The sequence below is a fragment of the Silurus meridionalis genome, chromosome 6 (genome assembly GCF_014805685.1).
Source record: "Silurus meridionalis isolate SWU-2019-XX chromosome 6, ASM1480568v1, whole genome shotgun sequence".
In the NCBI taxonomy this organism is placed as follows: Eukaryota; Metazoa; Chordata; class Actinopteri; order Siluriformes; family Siluridae; genus Silurus; species Silurus meridionalis.
The window spans coordinates 29,451,703-29,478,964 of NC_060889.1; the positions used below are offsets into that span (position 1 = coordinate 29,451,703).

Genomic DNA, 27,262 nt, shown 5'->3' on the forward strand with positions numbered 1-27,262 from the left:
TGTATACATTTCTTTGTTCTTGTAGTGAGGTCCTTTATGGGGCCTTTTATCTTAAAATGTACTTTTTTTTAAAAGCATAAAAAAGCGTAGCCCCTTTAAGAGGTAGGCCCCAGTGAGTGTATTGCCCCTTTAAGAGGAAGTGTCCCAGTTAGCATGAGCGAATGAACAAACGCTTCGGATTCCGTACTCTTATAAAGTGTCTGAGCAGCTGTGAGGAATGGTTGCTGTTTGATTGTCTGTTTGTTTCATCGTCAGATTTCTTCTCTAATAAGGTGAGCAATCGATGTTTTCTTTTGTGTTCAGGTAAAAAGAAGTATTGTTTTATGGGGTTTTTCTCTTCCATAGGCTGCGTTTATCCTTCATGTGCAAGTGTTGTGCATTTAATAAGAGGTAAGGGAGGATAATTTTCCCCTTTTGGTGTTTGGTTGCTATCCTGCTTTTTAATCTGTAAGAGTTTGGTTTTAGGGTGATCAGATCTGCTCTTTGGCGGCTGGACTGTGGATGTGCTGCTTGTTTGCCATGTGAGTGTGGTATTGCTGTGCAGGCCTGGTTAAACGGAGGTGTTCGTAGGGTTCCTTTTAATAAATAATGCTAAACGTGTGGTTTTTTTTTTTAGTTATGATGTGATTATGCAGTTCTAATGTTTTATTTTGTTTTTTTTAGGAACTGCATTTGGTCACTGCTGTCCTTCTTTACCCTTTATTTTTGGGTTTTGTGATTTAATGTTTGTTTGGTTTTCTTTATTTAAGGCACCCATCATGTTGTATGGATGCCGTGTTTAGCTGATTGTTAATGTAACAGACTTTATTGAATTTTGTTATGCTGTACTAATTCTGGATCGACTGGTGCTCATTGTGTGTGTAATCCATTTTTCCCCTCGGGGCTTGCCATAGATAGGTAAGGGACATGCGCACTTGGGGTGCTAAAGGGTCGGTGACCTCGGGCTGAAGGTGATGCTGTGTTAATAAAGTGTTTGGATAATCTCGTTTATTGTTTTTACTCAATATAAAGTGTTTAGGCGAACCCTACACGAACGCTCGGTTACATTGGTGGCAGCGGTTTTGTTTTGTTTTTGTCGTTTACCTGGTTCAGTGTTACCGCGGGTGTTTAATTAGTTAGTTTATAGTTAAAAAGTGCTTAGCTGAGTTAGCACGCGGGTTCAGCGTGGGCGCAGCCATCATGTGGTGTAAAGACGAGGATGATTTCTACCCGAGACGGGACCGCGACAGGATCAACAGACACGTGAGAATTGAGTTACCACCGCCGTTCTCCGGTGACGAAAAGCAGAGCTTTCTATGTTGGGCGCGGCAGTTTGAGGTTGCGGTCCGAGCGCTGACTGAGGGAGATGTCCTATAATTATGAACTGGTGAGAATTCTGCCGACACGCTTGAGCAACGCGGCGTTTCTCCTGTGGGACAGTCTTCCTGCGGCCGTTCAAGCGGATTATACAGCGGTGAAAGAGAGACTTAAGGAGGCTTTTGGGCAGCGACAGTTCATGGATCGTTTCAGAGCCAGCCTATCAGTTTGCCCAAGTTTGGAGGTGTATGCGGCGGAGATCGGCAGGTTAGTGGACGAGGCTTTTCCAGAATATGGGGACAAGGCGCAGAAAGAGGAAAAGTTTCGCCGTTTTGTGGCTGGTCTGGATCCTGTGCTCAGAGCTAAATGCCACGAACAAGGAGCAACAGACTTGGAGGAAGCTGTGATAATTGCCGGCCGGTGTGAAATGGCAAGGGACACGATAAAGACTGATTGCATGCCAGTTAATAATGCCTATGGCAATATGGATGGAGTTTCTGCTGTTCACTCTGTGACTGATAATGGAGGACTTTATAGAGCAGTGGATCAGCTAACAGGAGAAATGAGGGAGATGAGGATGGAGCTAAGGCGTTTAGGTGAGGAAAACCAAAGACTGAAATCCAGTGCGAGTTCGAGAGCGAATGAGTGGAGTGGGACCGCCTCGGTCTAATGGTATGTGCCAGTGTGTCTGCGGGGGCCGTGGATGCCAGTCACGTGTTTTTGACAGGAGCTGCTAGTGTCATATGTGAAAGGAGTTATTGAAGGTGTTGAAGTGCAAATGTTAGTGGATTCTGGTTCCAGTGTTTCTCTCATGAGCGCTGACTTTCGTATGTCAATTCCAACACTTCGTAATCGGCCGCTGAAAAGGGACTATGTGTCAGCCCGTGCTGTGAATGGACAAATGCTGGATACATTAGGTACTATCACAATAGCGTTTCAGCTGGGCACTGAGTTATGGCAGCATGTGTTTCATGTGCTGAGAGAGACCACACAAACTGTATTGCTAGGCTGGGACTTTCTATTGAGAAATCATGCTTTATTGGACCTCAGCTGTGCTAAGCTACAACTGCGGGACATCTCAATTCATCTCCTCACCAGCAAAGACTTTGTTCCCAGGTGCTGCAATGTTTGCTGGCCACTGCTATGACCTTACCTCCACTCAGTGAGTCTGTGGTTCCTGTTAAAGTATGCTTGCCTAATACAGCTCGCTTAACAAGTGACTTTGTTGGATATCTGGACCCCAATGTGGCGGATTCTTCTAGCCTAGTTGTTGCTCACACGGTAGGCACAGTTCACAATGGACTTACTAAAGCTCGGATCTTAAACCCTACCGGGCAGGACATTTTCTTGAAGGAGGACATGCACCTGGGTGAATTTTACCCAGTTGATGACTCTGATGTTCAGCCATTCCATACTCCAGTGGATATAGCGACAGTGTCCTTTCCCAGTGATATCCCTCCAGTGTCGCTGGACGAGTCACCCATTTCTGAGTCCGAGAAAGCTTCACATTCGTCATTACTGTTAGAGTACAACGAAATCTTCAGCTTGTCCAGACAGAATGGCAGTAAATGTAAACTTGTAAAACATCATATTAGAACGGGTGAGCAAGCGCCTATTAAGCAGCGTGCATACCGTGCAGCTCCAGGAAAACGGGTTGAGATAGAGAAACAAGTAGCTGGCCTGTTAGCAGATGGTGTTATTGAGGAGAGCTGTAGCCCATGGGCATCACCAGTTGTTTTAGTGAGGAAGAAGTGCGGCGCCTGGCGGTTTTGTGTGGACTATAGACGCTTAAACAGTGTGACTATTAAAGACTCTCATCCCCTGCCTCGTGTGGATGACACCTTAGACGCGTTAGCAGGCGCGATGTGGTTTAGCACGCTGGATTTCTCTAACGGTTACTGGCAGGTGGAAGTCGCAGAGGAGGATCGAGAGAAGACGGCATTTACTACGGGACAAGGGCTCTATCAGTGGCGGTCCATGCCAATGGGTCTTTGCAACGCTCCTGCCACATTTCAACGTTTAATGGAGCTAGTTCTCAGAGGGCTCCCGTGGCACATCTGCATGGTATATCTCGATGACATTTTGATTTATAACAAAACATTTGCAGAACATCTGTTGAGCCTCAAGGACGTGTTTTCGAGAATCCAGTCTGCTGGGTTGAGACTGAATCCAGGCAAATGCCACCTTGCCAGAGATCATGTGGTTTTTCTGGGCCATGTAGTCTCTCGAAAGGGTCTCCAGCCTGACCCTAAGAACACTGAGAAAGTCTTGAATTGGCCAGTTCCCCATTCTCCTTCTGAGGTGAGAGCCTTTGTGGGACTTTGTTCCTATTACAGACGTTTTGTTAGAGGTTTTTCTAAACTTGCTGCCCCACTGAACCAACTTGTTGGGAAGAATGTCCCCTTTGTATGGACTCCTGAATGTGACAAGTCATTTAACCATCTGAAAAGTGTGTTGTCATCTGACCCAGTAGTGATATTGCCTGACTTTTAAAATTTACACCGATGCATCCAACTTAGCAGTCGGTGCAGTTCTTGCACAGGACAGAGATGGACTGGAACGTGTGGTCGCATATGCCAGCCGGACACTGACTTCCACGCAGAGGCGTTGGTCCACCTTTGATCGTGAGTTGTGGGCTGTGGTGTGGGCAGTACGGGAGTTTAAGCATTACATCGGACTTACTTCATTTACCATTATCAGACCAAGGTCCGCTATTAGCGCTTCTGCGTATGTCGATTGATAACGATCCAACATGCAGACAGGGTAGATGGATCCTGGAGCTTGATCCTTTGAATTGGGTCATTGTACACAAGGATGGACATTGTCATGGGAACGCGGATGCGCTTTCTCGCCGCCCTGAGTCGTCCAGCCTGAGTGAGGCGGAGCCGAGTGGAAAGGGAGTACTGGATGTGAATGTGGTGAGTTCTGCTCGAATGGACACTGACATTCCATGTTCCTCTGATGTCTCTAATTCTACTGGTGCCGGGGCCGCCGTGGGCTCACTAAGCAACAGGGGGTCTCATATTAATACTTTGTCATACTCTGTATCGGACATTAGGGCTATGCAGCATGCTGACCCTGATATTTTGACTGTGTTAGGCTGGGTGGCTCAATCCATAAGACCGCCCAGGCGGAGGTTACAGGGAGCTTCTTGGCGCTTACGTAAGTTCTGGACTGAATTTAATCATCTTTCTATTATTGATGGACTGTTATGCCGTTCAGTTTTCTGCCCACACACGGGTAAACCAGTGGTTCAAATGGTTGTTCCCTCTGCTCTGGTATCTGACATTCTTTTACAGCTGCATGGTGCACCAGCTTCTGCCCATTTCTCTTCTGAACGGGTGTGGGAACGGGCGAGACAATTTTGTTACTGGCCTTCCATGTACAAGGATATCAAAGCATGGTGTGAGCAGTGCAAGGCATGTCAGACGCGGCGTAGTCCTGTTCCAGCCCACCGTGCGCCGATGGGTGGTTCTCAGTCAGTGCGACCATTTGAAAGAGTGGCTATGGACATCTTGGAGCTGCCTGCCACTTCGAAAGGTAACCGGTATGTGCTGGTCGTCGAGGACTATTTCACCAAATTTGTCAATTTGTATGCTTTACCTAACCAGTCTGCACAGACGGTGGCACAATGTCTGTTTGAGGACTATGTTCTGCTTCATGGCGTACCAGAGACTTTGCACTCAGATCAAGGTCGTCAGTTTGAGGCGGAAGTGGTTCAGACACTCTGCCGTCTTTTGAACATTAAAAAGACTCGCACCACACCTTACCACCCGAAATCAGACAGCATGGTTGAGCGCTTTAATCGGACTCTGATTGATCAACTGGCTAAGACACTTTTGACTTGTAGCTTTTGCTTACAATACCACGGCTCACTCCAGCACTCGTTTCACTCCTTTCTTCTTGACCCACGGTCGGGAAGCACGAGTTCCCGTCAATGTACTGTTACCCACCCGTGCTCTTGACTCACAGACAGCAGTGACACATGGCGAGTTTGTTCTTTCACTGCTGATGAAACTGGACTCTGCCTTTAGCAGTGCGTGGATGCATAGTGAGGCAGCTCATGACCGTCAGAAATTGTACCATGACGTTTCCTTGCATCACCAACCTTATGGTGTAGGTGCCATGGTGTGGCTCCACAACCCGGTGGAGAGTCGCATGAAGCTGGCACCCCATTGGAAGGGACCTTATAAAGTGGTGCAGGTCATGGATTCAGGTGGTGAACCTGGACTGACTTACCGGATTGTTAACCCCTTTGACAATGCTGAGAGGGCTCAAGTAGTGCATTATGACAGGGTACGGCCGTACACATTGCCCATTTCCCCCTTGTCACAGCCTGGACAATTTCCCAGGGAATCTGATGTCTCCGGTAGGGGGGACTGTGTTCCTTCCCAAAGAGATCTGGGTGCTTTGGCGGACTCACAGTGTTCGGTTGGGAGGTTAGAGCCTAGCTTTAGTAGGACTGGGAGAGTTTGTAGACCTCCTGGCCATTTGCAGGATTTTGTTCTGTATTAATATGACTGTTTTCCTCAGTTTGAGTGGGATGTTGTCATATGGTTCTGTGCTTTGTTTTATGTTCATCATACATTGCTGTTTATGGTCTGTGATTTTGTTTTTTTTACGTATTCTCCCTGATGTTGTTTTTTTTTTTTTTTTTTTTACATATAAACGGGGACGTTTATTTTGTGAGGGGGGGACGTATGTAACAGACTTTATTGATTTTTTTTTTTTTTTATGCTGTACTAATTCTGGATCGACTGGTGCTCATTGTGTGTGTAATCCATTTTTCCCCTCGGGGCTTGCCATAGATAGGTAAGGGACATGTGCACTTGGGGGGTGCTAAAAGGTCGGTGACCTCGGGCTGAAGGTGATGCGGTGTGAATAAAGTGTTGAAGAGTTTGGATAATCTCGTTTATTGTTTTTACTCAATATAAAGTGTTTAGGCGAACCCTACACGAACGCTCGGTTACATTAATAAGACTATAGGGGATTGTTTGCAGATATTTTATGGCATGATAACCAACTGATTTTGTGCATCTGTTCCTTTCCAGTGGATCATCTGGGAGCACTGGTTGGATTGTGGGTGTTAGTCCTTTGATGCTGGAATCTGTGCTACAGTTTACACTGCATGCTGTGTGAATCTTATGAATTTACGGTGTGTGGCACTTTGCGTGTGTGTGTGTTGTGTTTTTCTTTAGTCACCATTTTGGGTGAACCTTTTGGGGTTAAAGTGGGCCTGCACCCGTGGCCTGTCAGTCTTCCTTTGTATCCACTGGAATGTTTGGTGTTAATTGGTAATTGTAACAGTTGGTATCCTTTTAATATGATTCATGTTGCAGTTTTAAATAAAATAAGGTACCAATAATAAAGGTTTATATTTTAACTGATTCTGGATGTGTTGAGGAGGCTAATAAAAATCCAACACTAAAATAAGAAATCTGTCTCTGTTCCTTTTTATTTTGTACACACCGAACCTGTTTAATTTAAATGAGTATTTCCTATGGGTAGATCCCGAGGTGGCGTAGTCGAGTAACAAGTACATATTGGGGTCTTTTGGGCCCCTCACGCTACAATCTGATGAACATGAAGGAAGATATTTTGAGAAACAAAAACAGCATTGCAACCAGAAGCTTATCTTACCTGAAACTAAGGAAAGTACTAGAGGCTTCCTGAAATTAATTAAAGGAGTAGAGATGTATTTCATTATTATTGCCCTTTCATCAAGGCATCAAATGTGCAACAATCACAACACAAGACCATAAGCTGAAATGTGTAGCCTACTATCTCTCTCTCTCACTCTCTCTCACAAACAGACACAGACAGACACACACACACACACCTACACCCACACACACACAGACATTGTAACAAACCTGTATAAATGTATTTGTTCTGAAGAACACGAAGGAAGATATTTTGAGGAATGTTTGTAACCAAACCAATCATGAGCATCATTCACTTCTATAGTAGGAAAAAAGAATACTATAAAAGTGAATGGGGCTCATTAACGGTTTGTTTACAAAACAATATGTAAAATTAAACTGTTACCAAAAACCTGAGGGGTGCAGAGGGGACGCTGCTGCAAGTACCTGAGTGGCCCTGACCCTAACAGATGTAATCTCAATCTAAACCTTTGGTAAAACAGCCCTGTGTGTGTGTATATGTACATGTATATAAATAAATCTGATGTCATAAGTCTTTTTTAATGTCTTGATCTCCCTGTAGCCTCACAGATTGTTTCCACAGAGGGTTCATGCCAACAAACTGGCAAAGCACACAGACTTAATAGAGAACCACAGAAAGCGTAAGTCTTCTGCTGACACTCTTGTGAAAAATGCAAAAATCACAGCCTTCGCTGCCCCATGGCGGGTAACACAGGCAACGCTTGACAAGCTGGTGCTAAATTTTGTATGTGAGGCCAACCAACCATTTTCTGTGGTTCCAAGTCATCCTTCAAGACTTTGATAGAAACCTTGCAACCTCATACAGTAATGACAAGGAGCACGTTATGCACAAGAATGCAAGAAGCTGCAAAACACAAGAAGAGCATAATCATCAAAAAGCTGAGTGCTGTGAACTATGTTTCTACCACAACAGACTGCTGGTCTGCCAGGCAACGTAGCTACTTAGGTGTCCCCTGTCACTGGATAGACAACACGTCACTGGAGAGGCACGCCGCTGCATTGGCTTGTAGACCTGTCAAAGGCTCGCACACGTTTGATGTCCTTGCAGCTGCATTAGAGGAAATACATTCTAAGTACCAAATCAGGGAAAAAGTGACCAGGACGACAACAGACAGTGGCTCACACTTCCTGAAGGCCTTTGGATTATATGGTGAGGAAAAGAGGAGGAAGCCACCAATGTACAAGAGGACAGTGACTCCACCCTTGATGATGCAACAGAAGATCAGAGTGAGTCAGAGGTGGAGTATCAAGATGTGTCTGCTATTCTGGATGACAACACAGGCCTTGAGTACCAACTTCCAAGGCACCAAAAGTGTGCATGCCATCTCCTCAATCTTTTATCCATAAATTTTTTTTATCCACCTACAAGAGGCTGTCTCGGTCTGCTTTTGCCAAATGTCATGCTCTTTGGAATAAAACCAGCAGGTCAACCATGGCTCATGAGACAGTGGAACGTGAATGCAAGCTGCAGTTTCTCCAACCCAATCAGACACGCTGGAGCTCCCTGTTCCTCGCTGTAGAAAGGATTGTGCGCATTCTCCGAGAGCGAGGAGAACAAGCAATTCGCAATGTCTGCACAGCATTAAAGATAAAGATGTAAGTTGACAAAATGTATATTTTGTTTTTAAAGAATAATAAAAATAAATAAGCCTTGCTGATTAATGAGTGAATCCACTTGTCTCAAGTAACTAAGTTTTTTTTGCATGGTGTGTGACAATTGTGGATGACTTGAATGAAAAAAATGTAACTAATTTATTTTATTTTTATTTATTTGTGTATTTAATATGTACAATGCATAATAAAGACATTGTACCAGAAATAGCTATAAGTAATGTTTTTATCGTTACATCTTTTATAGGTTCAATCCAGCTGAAATGGGGTTTTTGGTTGAGTATGCTGCTGTGATGAAGCCTGTTGCCATGGCCCTTAATATCCTCCAAGGGGAATCATCTGTGCATATGGGCCTCCTGCTGTCAACACTTTACCAGTTGCGGGACAAGCTGAAGAGGTTGGAGTCAACTTGCAAAATGTGTACACCTCTTGTTCATGCCCTGCAGCAAGGGATCCAGAAACGTTTTGGAGACGTCATGAAAGAGTTAGGCTGAAAGACTGATTGCAGCAGCAATACTCCTACCAAGATTCAGAACATCCTGGACCACAGAGGAGAACATCTTACAGTTGTGTTCAAAATTATTCAACCCCCAATGTTGTAAATGGTTTTAGGGAATTTAGTGTACATTTGTAATTGTATTCAGAATGAAATCCTACAAGGACTTCTTAAAGAACCATATGCAACTAAAATGACATCAATTAGTTTTGTAATACAGTAGTAAATGTTTCTTTTGTGAATTCTTCATTGACATAATTATTCAACCCCTTAAAGACTACCACTCTGAAGAACAGAGGTTCAATGAAGTGTTTTCAATCAGGTATTGAAAACACCTGTGGATATCAGGGAGCAGCAATAAAGCCTAATAAGCACCAATTAGGCAGCTTTAAAATGACTGTGATACTCAGCTCCTTCTAGACATTTACTGGTGTGGTTACAAACATGGTGAGGTCAAGAGAATGGTCCAGGAAGACAAGAGAACAGGTGATTACTCTTCACAGGAAGGGCAATGGCTATAAGAAGATTGCAAAGATGTTAAACATACCAAGAGACACCATAGGAAGCATCATTCGCAAATTCAAGGCAAAGGGCACTGTTGAAACGCTACCTGGTCGTGGCAGAAAGAAGATGCTGACTTCGACTGCTGTGCGCTACCTGAAGCGTAGAGTGGAGAAAAGTCCCCGTGTGACTGCTGAGGAACTGAGAAAAGATTTGTCAGATGTGGGTACTGAAGTTTCTGCTCAGACAATACGGCGCACCCTGCGTAATGAAGGCCTCCATGCCAGAACTCCCAGGCGCACCCCCTTGCTGTCCCCAAAGAATAAGAAGAGTCGACTGCAGTATGCCAAAAGTCATGTGGACAAACCACAGAAGTTTTGGGATAGTGTTCTGTGGACTGATGAAACAAAATTAGAACTGTTTGGGCCCATGGATCAACGCTATGTTTGGAGGAGGAAGAACAAGGCCTATGAAGAAAAGAACACCTTGCCTACTGTGAAGCATGGCGGGGGGTCAATCATGCTTTGGGGCTGTTTTGCTTCTGCAGGTACTGGGAAGCTTCAGCGTGTGCAAGGTACCATGAATTCTCTTCAGTACCAGGAGATATTGGATGACAATGTGATGCAGTCCGTCACAAACCTGAGGCTTGGAAGACGTTGGACCTTTCAACAGGACAATGATCCCAAGCATACCTCCAAGTCCACTAGAGCATGGTTGCAGATTAAAGGCTGGAACATTTTGAAGTGGCCATCGCAGTCACCAGACTTAAATCCGATTGAGAACCTCTGGTGGGACTTAAAGAAAGCAGTTGCAGTGCGCAAGCCTAAGAATGTGACTGAACTGGAGGCTTTTGCCCATGATGAATGGGCGAAGATACCCGTAGATCGCTGCAAGACACTTGAGTCAAGCTATGCTTCACGTTTAAAAGCTGTTATTACTGTAAAAGGATGTTGTACTAAGTACTAAGATTGAATGTCACTTGGGGGTTGAATAAAACTGATAATGATGTGAGCTCAGAAAAGACATTTGTGGTTATTTCATTATAAATGTTATGTTATATTTGTCTGACCTACACGTGCCTCTTTGATATAATTGTAAGCAGGATGACTGAATGATCATAATCAATGTCAAACCGACCAAAACAATCAATTTCAGTGGGGGTTGAATAATTTTGAACACAACTGTAAATGCTAGTAAATATACTTGTTTATCAATTCAAATGTGAACCAGTAGACATTGACCTATATAAATGTGTATAATGTTACTGTCATTTAGGATTATAGTGTATCGGTGACAAACCACAGGGTGGCAATGGTAGTGGTAGTCCAGTGGTTAAGGCTCTGGGTTACTGATCACAAGGTCAGCGGTTCAAGCCCCAGCACTGCCAAGCTACCACTGATGAGCCCTTAAGCAAGGCACTTAGCCCTATCAGCTCCAGGGGCGCCGTGCCATGGCTGACCCTGCGCTCTGACCCCAGCTTCCAGATGAGTTAGGACATGCGAAAACCAAGAAATTTCCCCACTGTTGGACGAATAAAGGTTTATCTTATCTTAATATAGTTAGAAGCTCAGGTAGATTTTAATGTCAAACATCAGCAGCTTGACAGCCTATACAGTAGAAGGGTAAGAATAATGTGCAGACTTCATTCTTTTAAAAAATGATTTATCTTGTCCTAAAATGATTAACCCTAACCCACAGGCCTTGACTACATCAGAAATCACCTTGACACCGACTTGGACGGTGTCACCAGCACAAACAGCAGTCACTCTGATGAAGATGACTTCTTTGCATCCATGAGGTTGGGAAAATCACAAGTAGGAGAGCTGGAGAGGTACCTTTCATGTCCTTCCCCTGCAGGTATAGATCTACTCTACACCTTTCCTCACATCAAGAATCTGTCACTCAAAGTCAACACAGGTCTTCCTGCATCTTCAACCTGTGAGAGACTTTTCAGTCATGCAGGACTCCTGTTCACTGCTAAACGATCACAGCTTTACAGCAAGAACCTTGAGAGCCAGCTACTGTTGAAGTTTAATAGTGACATCACTGAGTGATCTTTTGGTGAAATAGTTTGTTTATGCATGTTTTCACACACGCACACACACGTTTTACGTTGACCGCTTCCTTCTGGTGTGCAGTTTTCTGTTCAGCATGCCTGGTATGAAATGTGTGTGTGTTTCCTTCTGTTGTTCTGTCACTGGAGACACACACAGTTCATTAGAATTTATGGGCTGCCTCGTTCTAGTTCTGCCTGGTAAAAAGTATAAAGCTTTAGAAATTTGTGTTACTTGTGTGTATTTATTTTTTTATTATTATTATTATTTTATTTATTTTATTTATTAAGTACTTGAATTTACCTGAATTATTTTAATTTAAGCTATTTTGTAATTAATTAATTGTAATTTATTTTATTGATTGGATGAGCCATAATTTGCCTAAAGATTATTTTGTAGTTTTGTCTGTCTGATTGTTGTCTTGTGTTAAAAAAATAAATCAGACGTTACTCAACAGTTACTCAGTACTTGAGTAGTTTTTTCACCAAGTACTTTTTTTACTCTTATTCAAGTAATTATATGTCTACTTTTACTTTTACTTGAGTCATATTATTCTGAAGTAACAGTACTTTTACTTGAGTACAGTTTTTGGCTACTCTACCCACCTCTGAAAATGCACTGCATCCAGCTATTAGAAGGCCTCAGTCATCTTTTACTTTTAAAATCCTTGTTACTTTGTCTAACCACATACACAGCCATTTACATTCCTTTGTTTATAATTTGTTAAATACTGAATGTTCAGATCATTGTTGGATCTGTGTTATCTGTTAGTTTCATTAGTGCAACAATTTACATAATAATATTCTTACAGCGTACAGTGTTCTTACAGTGTAAGAAATATATGTTAGTACTTAAGCAGTTCATGAACATGAGTAAATAAGCCTTGTAGTAAATCAATATTTAATGTCTATTAATAGAACACAGTGAAACTCAATCTTTGTTAGTAATCAATTGTGAAAAGAGTAAAAAAAAAACATTTATTTTAACTGAAAATAATTTGTGTGAATTTAACCTGTTAGTCCTCGACACAGGTTTTGGGACTCACATCTGAAAATGCGTTACCTAAATTTAAATGTTAACAGTTCTGATAAAAGTGGACTACATACACAATTTAAATATATTTAAAAAGAGGACACTTTGAGCTTTACTGTCCATCATCAAAGTTGATCTTGCTCAAAAAGATATTAAGTTATAGATCATGAAGTTCAGTAGATATACATTTCCTGCATTTAACATTATTTTTATTTCATATATAAATACATGAAATCAGTCCTGGAGCAATCCAGAAAAATGATGGGTTAAAGCCACAGAGAGCAGCCATCTGAATGCTAATCAATAACATAATAACAGATTGATAAATTCTACACAGTATTCTCAGCTTAAAATAAATAAATAAATCACATTGAACATAAGTTACTTATATAAGTGAAACCAACAATGAAAAGGGAACAGAAACAGAAAACATGATGTAAACTTAAAAATAATTTTTGTATATTAATAGAAAAAACACATGCATGAAACTCAAGAGTTTCATTTGTTCATTCATTTGTATTCAGAAATCTAAACTACCATCTGTTGCAAGAAAAAAAACGTACTTATTCTGCTGATTAATATCTTATCTTTCATTATTGATATTAATTAATCAGATCTGCAGCAACTGTTATTATTAGTATTATCTTACAGCCATCATATAAAATAATCTGCAGCTGTGACATTCAGCACATATCACTTAATCACACAATAATCTCATCACTCAGAACATTCAGACTGCAGATGAAGATTTATTCACAGAGATTTAAAATTTATTCACAGAGCATCACAGGAATTGGACTGAGTTTAATCCTAAAAATAAAGATAACAGATATTTAACTTCTCTTTTATTGCATTCAAACTGTGTTTCTGCTGTTCCTTCCTCTTTCCAATGAAATCTTTACCACGTCTTGTTTCTTTCCATCCAACACAAAAAAGAGAGAGGTAGAGAGGGAGAGAGAGAGAGAGAGAGAGAGAGAGAGAGAGAGAGAGAGAGAGAGAGAGAGAGAGAGAGAAAGAGGACAGTAATAGTTTATAATCTTTTATGTGTTTTTTGCCCTACATGAAATGAGAATCTGAATCAGTAAATGGAATGTGATCTCTAGGAGGAAACTGAAGTGTATATAAGGAGAACTATTTAAATAGCATAGATCATCCTTATTAATAATATAAAAAGTTATGAAAACATGATCTTCAATGTGATTCCATTGACATTAAAGAGGAGGAAACATGAAGATGATGCATATGGGAGATCATTAGAGCGACACACTGATCCACCTCACATCTCTACTGGACACAGTTCAGGCCTGTTCACATTAGATTAGTTTTACATGAGAAAGTGGTGTGATGACATTATTATAGGAATCTTTCTGGAATGTTATGTAATATGTAAACAGTTATTACATTCAATCTAGTTATTAGTTGGGAAATAAAATCTTGATTCATAGTATCGATTAAATTTTGTCTAAATTGGTTTGATTTATGCAATATGTTTCTAGCACTTCAAAAATCACAGGGATCTATAAACTACTGAACAGCTGCAGGTTCTAATAATTGTCACCATCATTCACTTCAATAGTAACAACCCAGGACACAGTTCAGGATCAGGATTGCAGTTCCAATAGGCATCAGTGACACACTGTCAGGGATTCCCCTGCCACGCCTCCCTCAGCCCCGCTGTCAGGGATTCCCCTGCCACGCCTCCCTCAGCCCCGCTGTCAGGGATTCCCCTGCCACGCCTCCCTCGGCCGCTGTCGCGGCTCGTTATGGACTAGACTATATAAACTCGCGTTCTTGAGTCACAAACTGGCGGTTCTTGAATTGTTAAGCTGATCATTTCGTGACCGCCAGCCTTGGCTCCGGCTCCGGCCTCTGTTTCCGCGTCGGATTACTCTTTGCCATGGAGTTACTTTCGTTTCAGGTTTTGCTTTCCATTGGACATTTACTTTCGTATTGGATTACTCGTCCCGAGCGGAGATTCTTTGTTTGCTTTTCTTCACGGCTTGTGAGTGTTTCTTTTGTTGAACTGACTGAATAAACTATGATTGCGTTATTTCCGCTTCCGCGTCTTGTCCATCAGTGACACACCCTGATTTAGCTGTAGAATTCATAATGAACATCCTTAGCATTAAAATACAGAGGAACATAGACAACAACAACAAAGACCATGAAAGGCCAAATTAAAGGGTTGACACTTCACAAACATGAACCCCACCAGTGACAGACATTGTTTATAGACTATGACAGCAATGTTACAGCATTATTTTTGTATGTGATATATACACACACAACCCCTACCAGTCCGTGACTTTTTCTACCCAATAGCAGGTTAGCCTATGTAGCAGAATGGAGTTTGGGGTGTTGTTGTTTAGCCAGGTTCCAGTGTAAAACAGACAACACACCCTTATCTCAAGCTGTGGAGACCAAGAGAATCAAATAAAGCCCAGTTTATTTTCCAGCGAGAATACATTTGAAATCATTGGTGTTGTAGCAGCCAAGCTTTGAATGCGTGTCCTGATGTTTTTGTTGAGTATAAGGACAACGAGATTAAAACACAAGTTACATAAAAAGCACTCGAATAAACACTGTGACTGCTGCACTGCTTTATTTAATATATTTTTTTTATAAAATTTTTATTTAAATGACCTATAATATTTGAATTGGTGCACTACAACATTAGTGATACTGTATGTGCATGCCACTTTTTCAGTCACTGACCACCATCATTATTACAGAAAACCAGAAATGTATGTTAACACAGATGCTTAACCTGCTAAACACCTTTGCTAAGAGCAGCTAGTAATAGTGGGGTGTTAAAACATAATAAAATGGGTAATGAGGAGATCTCCAACTGGCTTTGAAGAGGCTAATGAGTGTCAGTGGAGCTGAAGATGTCCAGCATATCAACAGTCAAAGAGTGGATAAATATTTGTTGCTTTTGCACATCCATCTTCACACCTCTTGCAGCTCTTCACAGCTGAATTTGCAGCACTGCATTAAAATAGATTAAACCCCACCCCAGACTGTCTCCACTATGTGTGTTTACAGGAATAAGGAGGACTGTTTGTTTCTGCACAGTTATTGCTCTTATCTTCAACACAGAGAAGTTATTAATCATTAGTGTTTATTCTAAAGTGCTGTGCATTAGTTTGGTATCAGTGTGTATTAGATTAAACTTGCTGGACTGAGATATTTTACTACACAGGAAAATGGACATGAAGGTCATAAAGCATGTGGTCGATGTGGCTATTTAATGCTATTATGATTTTGTTGAAGATTTCCGTGCACAGAAAAGACCACCAGAGTCTCACCACATCAGCAGAAATACATTTCATTTAGTCACAACCATGATTTCCTTGTGTGAAACATCAAACTTTATGCAGTCATTTTCTTTCAGCATGTCAAACGATCACATGAGGCATCACTGAGCAGCAGATAACAGCAGGACACAGAAGATCAGATACAGAGTTCAACATTACAGACTCATTTACACTCATTAGATTAGTTAACTATCATAGTTTAGCAAGTAGATACACAAACTAATAACAGCACATAAATATGGATACACTGATCACCTGAACAGTTCAAATACAAACACTGTCCAAATCACACAATAAACTCATCACTCAGGACATTCAGACTGCAGATAAACAACTTTATACCTCATCACTCGCTATAATGAAGACACAAAGAGAACATTTACTCACAGAACATCACAGCAAGTGGACTGAACTCCATTTTGTCCCTCTAATCACTGACTAAGTGACAGAGCAGAGGTGTGTGTTAAAGCCTTACAACTTCCTGTGTAACCATTTAAAACCACACACACAAACAGAGACAGCAAGAATGTAGTTTCTGTTCCTGTTTTAAGAGTTATTTGGCAAAAGCTATAATAACCCAGCTATTAGGGTTGCACAATCCATAATCTACTTAGTGCCGGTCCCAAGCCTGGGAGGAGGGATGCGTTAGGAAGGGCAGCCAGCGTAAATCATGTGCCAAATCAAAGATGCTGATCAGGAATCAGAAATTCATACCGGATCGGCAGAGGCCCGGCTTACCAATGACCGCCACAGGTATTGTTAGCAAACAGGGTACTGGTAGAAATTGAGCTACTGTTGGCCGAAAGAGAAGAAAGATAGGAGGTTTGAGTTGGTACTTTAAATGTTGGTACTGTGTCTGGTAAAGGGAGAAAGACCTGATATGATGGGGAAGAAAAAGGTAGATATCTTGTGTGCTTAGGAGACCAAGTGGAAAAGGAGCAAAGCTAGGAACATTGGAGATGGAAATGTGTTGACTAGTGAGAAGAGTGTGTTGAGAAGATGGAGGGGTATTTTAAGGAAGCTGATGAACGGGGAAAATAAGAGAGAGATCGAGAGAGAGAGAGATCGAGAGAGAGAGAGAGAGAGAGAGAGAGAGAGAGAAGGGTGGATGGGTTGGAGATGGTGAAGCAGGAAGTGGATAGGATTAGTAAGGAGGAAGTGAGAGGTGTGCAGACCTGCAGTAATGACAGGGGAATTAAGTTAATCAGTCACACCATTAAGTTATGGGAAAGAGTAGTGGAAGCCAGTCTGTGAGAAGACATGACCATCTTTGAGCAGCACTATGGTTTCATGCCAAGGAAGAGCACCACAGATGCCTTATTTGCTTTGAGAATGTTGATGGAGAAGTATAGAGAAGGTCAGAATGAGTTGCATTGTGTGTTTGTGGATTTAGAGAAAGCATATGACAGGGTGCCAAGAGAGGAATTGTAGAATTGTATGAGGAGGTCTGGTGTGTCCGAGAAGTATGTGAGGGGGGGTGCAGGACATGTATGAGGACAGTGTGACAGCAGTGAAGTTTGTAGCAGGAACAACTGACTGGTTCAATGTGGAGGTTGGACTGCATCAAGAATCGGCTGTGAGCCCTTTCCTGTTTGCGGTGGTGATGGACAGATTGACGGATGAGGTCAGACGGGAGTCTCCGTGGACTATGATGTTTGCGAAGTTGAGAAGAGCCTGGAGAGGTGGAGGTACGTGCTGGAGAGAAGGGGAAAGAAAGTCAGTAGGAGTAAGACAGAGTACATGTGTGTGAATGAGAGGGAGGGCAGTGGTGTGGTGCAAGTGCAGGGAGAAGAGGTGGAGAAGGTGGAGGAGTTCAGGTACCTGGGATCAACAGTGCAAAGTAATGGAGAGTGTGTTAGGGAAGAGTGCAGACAGGGTGGAGTGGGTTTAAAAGAGTGATAGCAGGAGTGATTTGTGATAGAAGAGTACCGTAAAACCCTATTGCACGAGCAACTAATAGTACGAGCAAACAAAGATACAAGCGACGTAACTCGAAGGCAAATTTCGAAGGCACAAGTAAACCCACACTACCGGTTCTCCGCTTTCGGGCAGAGGGTCACATCAGTCGCTTAGTTCATCTTGTATCACTCTCTCGTTGTTCAGTGCAGCAAAAACGTAAGTTTTTTAGTGTTATATTTCTATTTCACTAGAAATCTTGAAAAATGTCTCCAAAGAAAATCAGTGATGGTGCTGTGAAAACGAAAGTAAATATAATTACCATGGAAACCGAGGAGGTTATGAGCGTGGTGCGTGTCTCACACTCGCAATCAACCACTACCACATGGGTAAGTGTTAAATTTATGTTTACATTACGGTAATTTCCGGTGTGTATTTGTTTGGTGAAACAGGCTACAAATACTTTTTAAGTGCAGAAATAAGTGATCAAATGAGATCTCGGAATGGAATCACTTTTACATTCATTCTTATAGGGAAAATTAGTTTGAACGTACGAGCACAAGGACCTACAAGCAATTTTCACAAACAACTTATGATAGTCCAACAGGTATGTACTGTATTTGCAAGAGTGAAAGGTTAAGTTTATAGGACTGTGGTGAGACCTGTGATGTTGTATGGTATAGAGACAGTGGAATTGAATAAAAGACAGGAGGTGGAGCTGGAGGTAGCAGAGCTGAAGCCGGTGAGATTTTCATTGAGAATGAGGATGATGGACAGGATTAGAAATGAGTTTATTAGAGGGACAGTGCATGTAGGATGTTTTGGAGACAAGGTGAGGGAGGTGTGCTTGAGATGGTTCGGACATGTGCAAAGGAGGGACACAGGGTATATCTGTATGAGAATGCTGAGGATGGAGCCATCAGGAAGATGGAAAAGAGGAAGGCACGAGGAGGCTTATGGATGTGGTGAGGAAAGACATGCAGGTAGTTAGTTTGAAAGAAGCAGATGTAGGGGACAGGGGTTATGGAGATGGATGATCTGCTGTGGCGACCCCTAATGGGAGAAGCTGAAAGTAGAAAAAAGATGGCAAAAGATATGTTTCATTTTGCTATGATCATTGAGGTAAAGATTAACACACTGAGTATCAGTGATGTAAATATCTTTTATTTGCTCACTGTCCACATATACCTGCTTTAACATGCTGCAATCCAATCAGCCAATCAGGTACCAGCAGAACAATCCATAAACCTCTGCAGTAACTTGCTTCAAAAATCTCCTGGAATTTTCACACACAACAGTCTATATAGATTACACAAGCAAAAGGAAACAGCTTGTTGATGAGAGAGGTGAGAGGAGAACGGACAGACTGGATCAAGCTGAAAAGAATATTTGAGTACAGTGGAACCTCGGGTTATGAATTTAATTCGTTCTGGTACTTTATTCGTAACCTGAAAAGTTTGTATCCCGATACGAAATAAAGACACAGTGTTAACACAAACGCTGAGACAATGCTCTCGCTAGGTACACAGGATGCCATCGCTGCTTGCAGCTATATTTACTTTTGTTTCTTTTTCTTTTCACTATGGTTTTTAGTAGCTACAGTTGAAATACTCCAATTTCTACTGCCCTACAAAGACAATCATTGCTTTAGGTGCCAGATCAATCCTGGCCAAGTGAGATACTGAGGAGGAATCTCTGGAGAAGAAACTTGACAAAATTTAGGGCCAGGGTCAAGGTAAAGAGAACATTCAGGACTGCAAACTCTGTTTGCTTCGTTGAGATGGTAGAGTTCTTCTTGGCATGATTCACCCACCATCAGAGTGCACGATCCTATGACCTTGTAAAAAAACCTGGTTGTGGACTTCAGCACAAAGTAGGAGAAGAGCTACAACCTTTTATTAATTCCATAAGAAACTGAAAAGCAAACAATAGATCAGTAAAATTGGAAATTTCTAAATACACGAATACCAATAGAAATAAAGCAAATGTGGCCGGTTGAATGTCTTTAAAATGAAGACAAATAGACATGCATAAATAATGGGTGAGTTTTAAATCCAAGACACGCCCACTGCTGTGGAGTTGCGCTTTCACATTAAGCACACCTGTGCCACGTGATTATGTCGGCGTGTTTGTGGCTTTATAAAAAGCACAGTTGAGTGGGACACTTTGATTCCTTTCCTATCTGTAGGCTGGGTGGCTAGAAAAGGTCTTTTTTTTTTTTGGCTTATACAGGCCTGTTGCGTTCCCCTGGTGAGTCATTATTTATTTTATTTGATTAGTAGCTGATCATGGTCTGAATGTGTGTTTGTAAGGAGGTGCGCATGAACGCAGGCAGCATAAAGTGACAATAGATTAACCTCGTTTTTGAGGTAAGCAACTTTATTGTGGGTTATTTTTGTTTTCAGGTGCGGCCAAAGAACGCTAGCTGCTGTTTTGTATATATTTTTACACACTGTTTTATAACCTGATTTAGACTGTTGGGTTACAGTTTGGACTAAGCGGACGTCGCGGTTGTAATCCGTTGTGTTACTGAGGGTTTTAAGAGATTATTCTGTGCAACTGTTCTGTGTTATGTTTGAGTAAGGACTTGGATATGTATCTCTGGTGCAGGTGTATTAAAGTAACAGGCTTGGTATTTTTGCTCTGTGAGCCGCTTGGACGCTTTTTAAATATTAATTGGGAGTTATGTGTGTTTTGCTGTAGTGTTTTTTCTTTCTTTACGTGTGTATAAGTGCATGTACAATTTTTATATAACTATTTCCACATGTAATTATTTGATGAGCTGTGATTTGAGACTTAAACACAATGGTAGAGTGTTTTGTGTGTTTTGGCTTTGTTTTTGGTTTATTATTGCTTTTAAGAATTATGCACTGATTTGCTGTGGTTTGTCCCTTCAGTTAAAAAGTGGATTTAATCTAGTCTCTCCAATTGTGGGTAAATAACTGGTAAGCTGGAAATGGTATTAAAATATTTAACCATTTTCGGTTAAATACATTTTTACTTTTTTGGAAAGTCATGTTTGTCTTTAATCCCATCCGAACCAGCAGGGTCCTTATTTTTGTAACTTATAATATATATAAATAACCCAGGTGGCGTAGTCGGTTCCTTTTCATTCCTAATACCTTTAACCAAAGGTTACACATTCTTTGTTTATAAATTTTGTAGATTTTGGAATAAGTACATAATTATATACAAATAAAACATTTCATTTTCCTCACATCTACATTTAAAGTTCACACATCTGGAAAAAAAAAATAATAGTGAGATTGGAAGTTTACTCCTCATAAATCACCTCGAGCGACTCTCGGATATACAGAAGAAAACACAGCAGTACAAATCCAGTAGTGATTTAACCAATACTGAAGATACGAAACACTTAATTTACTGTTATCTGAAATATAGTAGTGAACTAACTCACTTATGTTGCATTAATCCAAAGCTTCCTGCATTGAGCTTTACAGAAAATACAACCTGCACTGGAAACTATTATACTGCAGTCATTTCCAAATCATGCAGTTTAAACCACATACAGTCTCTGGATATTAATCAAAACTCACTCGTGAATGTTCTAGCACATAAAACACCTACTAGTCTTTCAGTTCTTCCAATGATACTAGTTTCCATTCACACCTGATCCTTTCATCTCATTCCTTTCTGTCAGGATGAAACTCTATGATGTTGGGATTTGTGTCAAGAGGTCCAGCAACTGAAAGTCCTACTGGCAGAGTATTCAATATTTTCCAAGAGAATTTATTTGCATTAACCTCGTTACAGTTACATGAAATGAAGTTTGAATGTGCAGGTCACCATGTTGGGATTAAACAGCAGCAGATGCATTAATTTCTTACATCAGATGATATTTTGCTGAAGCACAACTCAACCCTCAGACAATGAATTTTCTTTTGAACAATAAGATTTTAAACAAGTTTGACACATTGTTACTCTGTTTTGCATTAGCAGCATGTAGACTTTATTACAGACTACACACTTGGTAGCTTTAGCTAAACAAAACCAGAACAATGAGGATTTTTATAAGATGCAGAGAAAATAACAGCATGAATAAAATACTTATTATAATATTAAAATCAAGCAACAATGAAATACCTTTTTTTTTTTTTTTTTTTTTTTTAAATAGATGAACTTTTCACTCCTCTATGACTGCATTCTCAATTCTGTCTTCATCAGTGTGAGCTGTTAAAGAAAAGCACAGCGGCATTAGTTTCAATAAAAAACATTTGTATAGCTAATGAAACAATAACAATTTGATCTCGTAATAAACACAGTTTAAAGAGTGTTTGTTTTAATGCTTATAAATGACAGTGAAGTGATGAAAGATGGTGATTCAGGAAATGATGTCAGAAAATAAACATGTCCTCTTTAACTGCAAAATTTTGCTCAGTGATTATCAATTATTAAAATCAATGTATTACCAAGTCCTTTTGTGCTATTAAAATACATTTACTTCATAATAAACATTATACATGATATTATTATAATAATTATAAACACTTAATTAAATATGATTTAACAGTAGTTTCTATGATGAAGTCAGCACATCTACTTATACACTTCTGCATTATTTCTTAGTTTTAACTTACTTTGAACATTTAAATCTTACTGAAAGTGTATTTTAGATCAAGTGCTTTAACACTCAAGTGTGGATTGAAGATAAATGATTTCTAATTTTCCTTTCACAAGCAAATAAAGTGGATTGTGTAACATTACCTTGAGTTCTGTAACATTTGACCAGCAGAATGATGGTGATCAGCAGATATGGAGATGCCGTCACTACACTACTGATCAGCATGAGCACTGAGAATGGAGCTTCTACATGTGATGGACCTGATACAGAATACAATAATAATTATAATATCACTTTATTCATGCTGAACTGAACATTTGTTCACAACCAGGGAGCAAACCGGAGTCATCAGCATCAGAGACGAGCTCTCTGGCAGTAGGAACAGGGGAATTTGTTTAATAAGAATAAGAGATTTGAAGAAAAAGAAAGGCAACTGATGCTGCAGCGACACTCAGAGGCCAAACGAGGAACTTTCCTGAAAACTTTTGTAAACTGCAGTACAAATAAATTTCTTATTTTTGTTTAAATGAAACAAAGCCTGAAACGCACTACATTTTGTACACATCCAAAACAAGTAACTATATATTATATTGCGTTATTGAGATATTATGGTCAACTCATTAATGCATATTTCTGTTTAAATCAATATTAAAATGATTTCTCACGTCTGACTGAGATCCAGCTTCTCGGTGACTCTCCTCTCTCTGGGTGTTTACAGTGGTAGAAACCTTCATCTGACTTTGAGACTTTATGGATGATTATCTCTCCTGTAGTCTGGTTCTGGACGACTGATCCATCTTTACAGCAATCAGTTTGGAAGTTTAAGGGCTTTGTGCTGCGATATAAACAGTGTAGAGTCAGAAGATGTCCCTCAGTCACAGGATGGACAGAACTCTCCAGGATCACATCACCATCTAATACAGAGAAAATCACATTTACAACTTTGTTTCCAGCTAGAAATTATACACACCGATGTTCTGTACAAACAGCACAGTATCAGCGAGTGTGGACACTGAAAATTAACACAAGGTGCTGTGAATTGTGTGCATACATATAAATTCTAAACTATTCCAGGAGTATTTACCCGAATAGTTGTCAATGTCTTTTATAACAGACTTTCCTTTTAAAAACACTTGATGTTCTGAATATTCTGTAATGAAACATTTCTCTTTCTCTTTAACAGTAAACACACTACATGAAGACTCACCATGAACTGTGATGTTGACAGGATTACTGTTTTCTCCAGATTCAGACTCACACCAGTAAACTCCAGTGTAGGATGTGGAGAGGAAGCTGATGTTACATGTAGATCCTGTAACTGATCCCCACTGTGAACAATCTAACACTCCTTCACTGTCTGTGTATCGTCTCACTGTCCATCCAGTAGAGTTACTCTGGTCCTCACAGCTCAGTGAGAGAGAGTCACGAGTAAAGTGTTGAGTTCTGCTGGGACTGATGATCAGAGACACTGGAGGAGATTCACCTTAAACACAGAAAACAGACAATTCTAACAATTTTCTCATTGTAAAGTAAATCACATCAGCACATGCTGTTATACATGATATAGTGTCATTATATACCAGTTCCTGAGTCCTGTATGATACACAGAAATGCTATATTTCATTCTGACGAGGGGTGGAGACATCAGAACATACAGAGACCACAAGGAAAATTGATATAATGAGTTTCTACCAGGGATTAAGGCTATTAATCTACCTTCTATTTATTTATAACTAAATGTTGCATTTATGCCATCTTTCCATCATCATGCAATGTTTGCATTGCGATTTCCCTCACCAGAGATCCATAGAGGCTGTGGATTGCTGTACAGTGTGTGACTGACTGGTTCTCCTCTCTCTCCTCTACACACATAAACTCCTGTGTGATGAAGAGCAGAGGGACTGAGAGTATAGGAGCCTCCAGATCCTCTGCTGTTGTTTGAGAGAAGCTCCACATACATGACATAGTCAGTATTTTTTATTTGAGTTACACCGTCTCTGTGGGGAACAACTGTGTACCAGCTGAATGTCCAGTCTGTAGAGGAGTCTGTAACCTCACAGCTTAGAGTCACTGAGTCTCCTTCAGTCAGCCAGTTCTGTGGAGATACACTCAGTACTGCCTGTAGTCTCTCTGTTACATGGGAAGTTCAGAACATTTTAAGACTTATTTAATAAACAGTAATACATTTTCACAGGTCTCAAAAAATAAAAACACACTCACCTGATACAGTCAGTGTAACAGCATCACTGAGGTGTGAGGATCGTGAGCCTCCACTCTCTCTTCCTTTACAGGTGTATTTACCTGTGTGTGTCACTCTAACAAAACGAATTCTGTACATCTGTACACTACTGACAGGACTGAGTGAAGCATCTTTATACCAGCTGTACTGCCACCTAGATACACTTTCATCCTGTATCTCACATCTCAGAGTGACAGTGTCTCCACTGAACACCTGTTTATCAGGATTTATAGATGCCACTGGTTTGGGTCTTTCTGTATGTAAGAATATTGCATTAAAATTTTTTATCATATCAGTGGACAATGATGATATAAAAATAGTGGAATATTCGATGCAACTGTTTGCTTTTATCACCTCAGTCATCTAAAGTACAAATGAGGTCTTGTGTTAATTTAAATAATTAGTCAGCAAACATGTTTTCTTATACAAAGGAATCACAAGGAATTACAATAACTAAGCAACATTTTTATATATATATATATATATATATATATATATATATATATATATATATATATATATATATATATAAATAATATTTTATATTGGAATATTGAAAAGTGTCATAACATACCACTTCCTGTAATCCACATATAATCACTCCGTTCTGTGTAGTAATAGTAGTAGTTGTTGCTGTAGTCATCATCATAGTAGTTTTTCCTGCATGCACTACACCAGTACTCTGTTTCTTCTTCATTATCGACTCTCACTGTAAGTGTTTTTGCTTGTTCAATATACTGAAGCTGCTGCTGGTTAACTGTGTGCCAGTGAAACTCCCATCCATTGGACTGCAGCTCACAGCTCAGAGTGACGGTGTCTCCAGTGTAGACGGAGCTCTGAGGATTCACTCTCACAGTCGCTTTGGGTTTAGCTGTTGGTATGAAATGATGAAAGATCAAAAAACTTTAAAAACAAGATGTTACTATTGTATGGTTTGTTACAACAACTGCTATTTGGTCTGTTGTTGTAATAAAATTCTTAACTGGATTAAAGTATAAAACACTGTATCAGATAAACGCAGAGCCGAAACACGGTAAGATTTATTGCCTTCTTTCATAATGTTCACTGTGTGTAATTAATCACACTGACTCAGCAGAATTATACTGCAAACTCAATATAAAACACAGATACTTCTAAAAACATGATCATTCCTGTGGAAGAAATTCTTGTCTAGTAGACAGAGATGAGAACATCAACATTAAACAAACAGGGACTCGTTTACTGACACTCACAATCTGAACAGTAAAAAAAAAATTGCACAAAATGAAAACAAAGACATCATCAGACTCACCTGATACAGTGAGTGTAACAGCATCACTGGTCTCTGATCTCTGAGAGGAATCCCATAGTCTTCTGCAGGTGTAGTCACCACTGTCAGAGTCTCCAACAGACTGGATTCTGATCGTCTGTTTTGTGCTGTCTGTAAATTTGTTATTACTTTTATACCAGCCGTATTCCCACTCAGAGCCTCCTCCCTGTATTTCACATCTGAGAGTAACACGCTCTCCAATGAACACGTGTGTATCAGGCTTTATGGACACCACAGCTTTACCATTCCCTATAAAACATTCTGCTGTTAATAAACTGTATATAAAGTCATTCCCAAGTGTACATTCATATATTTTTAGACTGAGAATAAACACGTTTTTGTTATTGTTGATGTTCATATGTGTCTATAATAAACTTCTTCTTATTAAGAAATCAAAGGCATTGTGGAGCATTTTATTTAGTGCTGTTTATGACAGTCGCTCTCATGTACTGCTGTCATTAAATACATGTGCTGTTTAATATTTCATTAATAAAGACATTTAAGCAGAATAAAACTATTTATTCACATCTGAAGTTATTTTGTTCATCTTTTTCTTACATTATAACACTATTTATCATAACACACAGTGTGGGTGAATTTACCAAGAGCACAAAGTGAATCTACACATCAGATGATACGAGAACAGAAAATAAAAATAACGGAGTAAATGTTACTTCATTTGTTTAAAGTGATAAAAACTGCATTAATAAACTAGGAGTAGAATTTAACACAAACTCCTCAAAACTAATCAAATCTGCTCACAATATAAATAATAAACACGATATAAATCACCTTGAGTCTGGACCACTGGTATAAGTGACATCAACACTAAAAAATAAACAAAAACAAGATGTCAATATAAACAGCACTTTATACACACTGAACCCACACTATTACTTTATATTCAGAAAATCTGAACACCATCTGTAATAAATACCTTATAAGACCTCATAATTATTAATAAACAAAACCTCCTATAACTTATATAAAGGTCACTGTTCTGATAAATAAAATGTCACTTTCTCACTTTACTGCACAGAGAAACCAAATATTATTAATATAGAAATGTGAAAATCTTAAATCATAGACATAAAACCAACAGACCTGTCACTCTAATAATCCAATAATCCTAAACCGAAATACAGAACCAAGCAGGAATAAACAGAGTCTGAAGAACAGTTCCAAGATTTAACACTAGTCGGCGCTAGAGAGCAGCTTCCGGAAGTAGAGTCTGGGAATTATCCG

The 27,262-nt window shown here is 40.1% G+C and overlaps 2 protein-coding genes across 2 annotated transcripts in view; one reads left to right on the top strand and one right to left on the bottom strand.

The window, feature by feature from the left end:
* Window positions 1-4,075: 4,075 nt before the first annotated feature.
* LOC124387547 lies at window positions 4,076-7,761 on the top strand. Its single transcript, XM_046851960.1, has 6 exons — window positions 4,076-4,214; window positions 4,355-5,123; window positions 5,269-5,592; window positions 6,348-6,375; window positions 6,495-6,547; window positions 7,522-7,761. The coding sequence occupies exons 1-6, from the start codon at window positions 4,210-4,212 to the stop codon at window positions 7,759-7,761; spliced, it is 1,419 nt and encodes a 472-aa protein (XP_046707916.1). The 5' UTR covers window positions 4,076-4,209.
* Window positions 7,762-22,009: 14,248 nt separating this feature from the next.
* Window positions 22,010-27,262, bottom strand: part of LOC124387548 — a 29,793-nt gene continuing 24,540 nt past the window's right edge. The window contains 9 exon segments of the mRNA XM_046851961.1: window positions 22,010-22,078; window positions 22,613-22,729; window positions 23,135-23,383; window positions 23,677-23,952; window positions 24,267-24,599; window positions 24,690-24,962; window positions 25,283-25,579; window positions 26,000-26,266; window positions 26,810-26,845. Coding sequence (XP_046707917.1) covers window positions 22,032-22,078; window positions 22,613-22,729; window positions 23,135-23,383; window positions 23,677-23,952; window positions 24,267-24,599; window positions 24,690-24,962; window positions 25,283-25,579; window positions 26,000-26,266; window positions 26,810-26,845 — 1,895 coding nt within the window. The 3' untranslated portion in view covers window positions 22,010-22,031.

What these genes read in the sequence shown, in the direction of transcription:
- LOC124387547 (XM_046851960.1), top strand. An exon ending in GGACTCTGATTGATCAACTG is followed by an intron (nt 5,124 to 5,268) that starts GCTAAGACACTT and finishes CTTGACTCACAG; the next exon opens with ACAGCAGTGACACATGGCGA. An exon ending in AAGTAGTGCATTATGACAGG is followed by an intron (nt 5,593 to 6,347) that starts GTACGGCCGTAC and finishes GTTCCTTTCCAG; the next exon opens with TGGATCATCTGGGAGCACTG.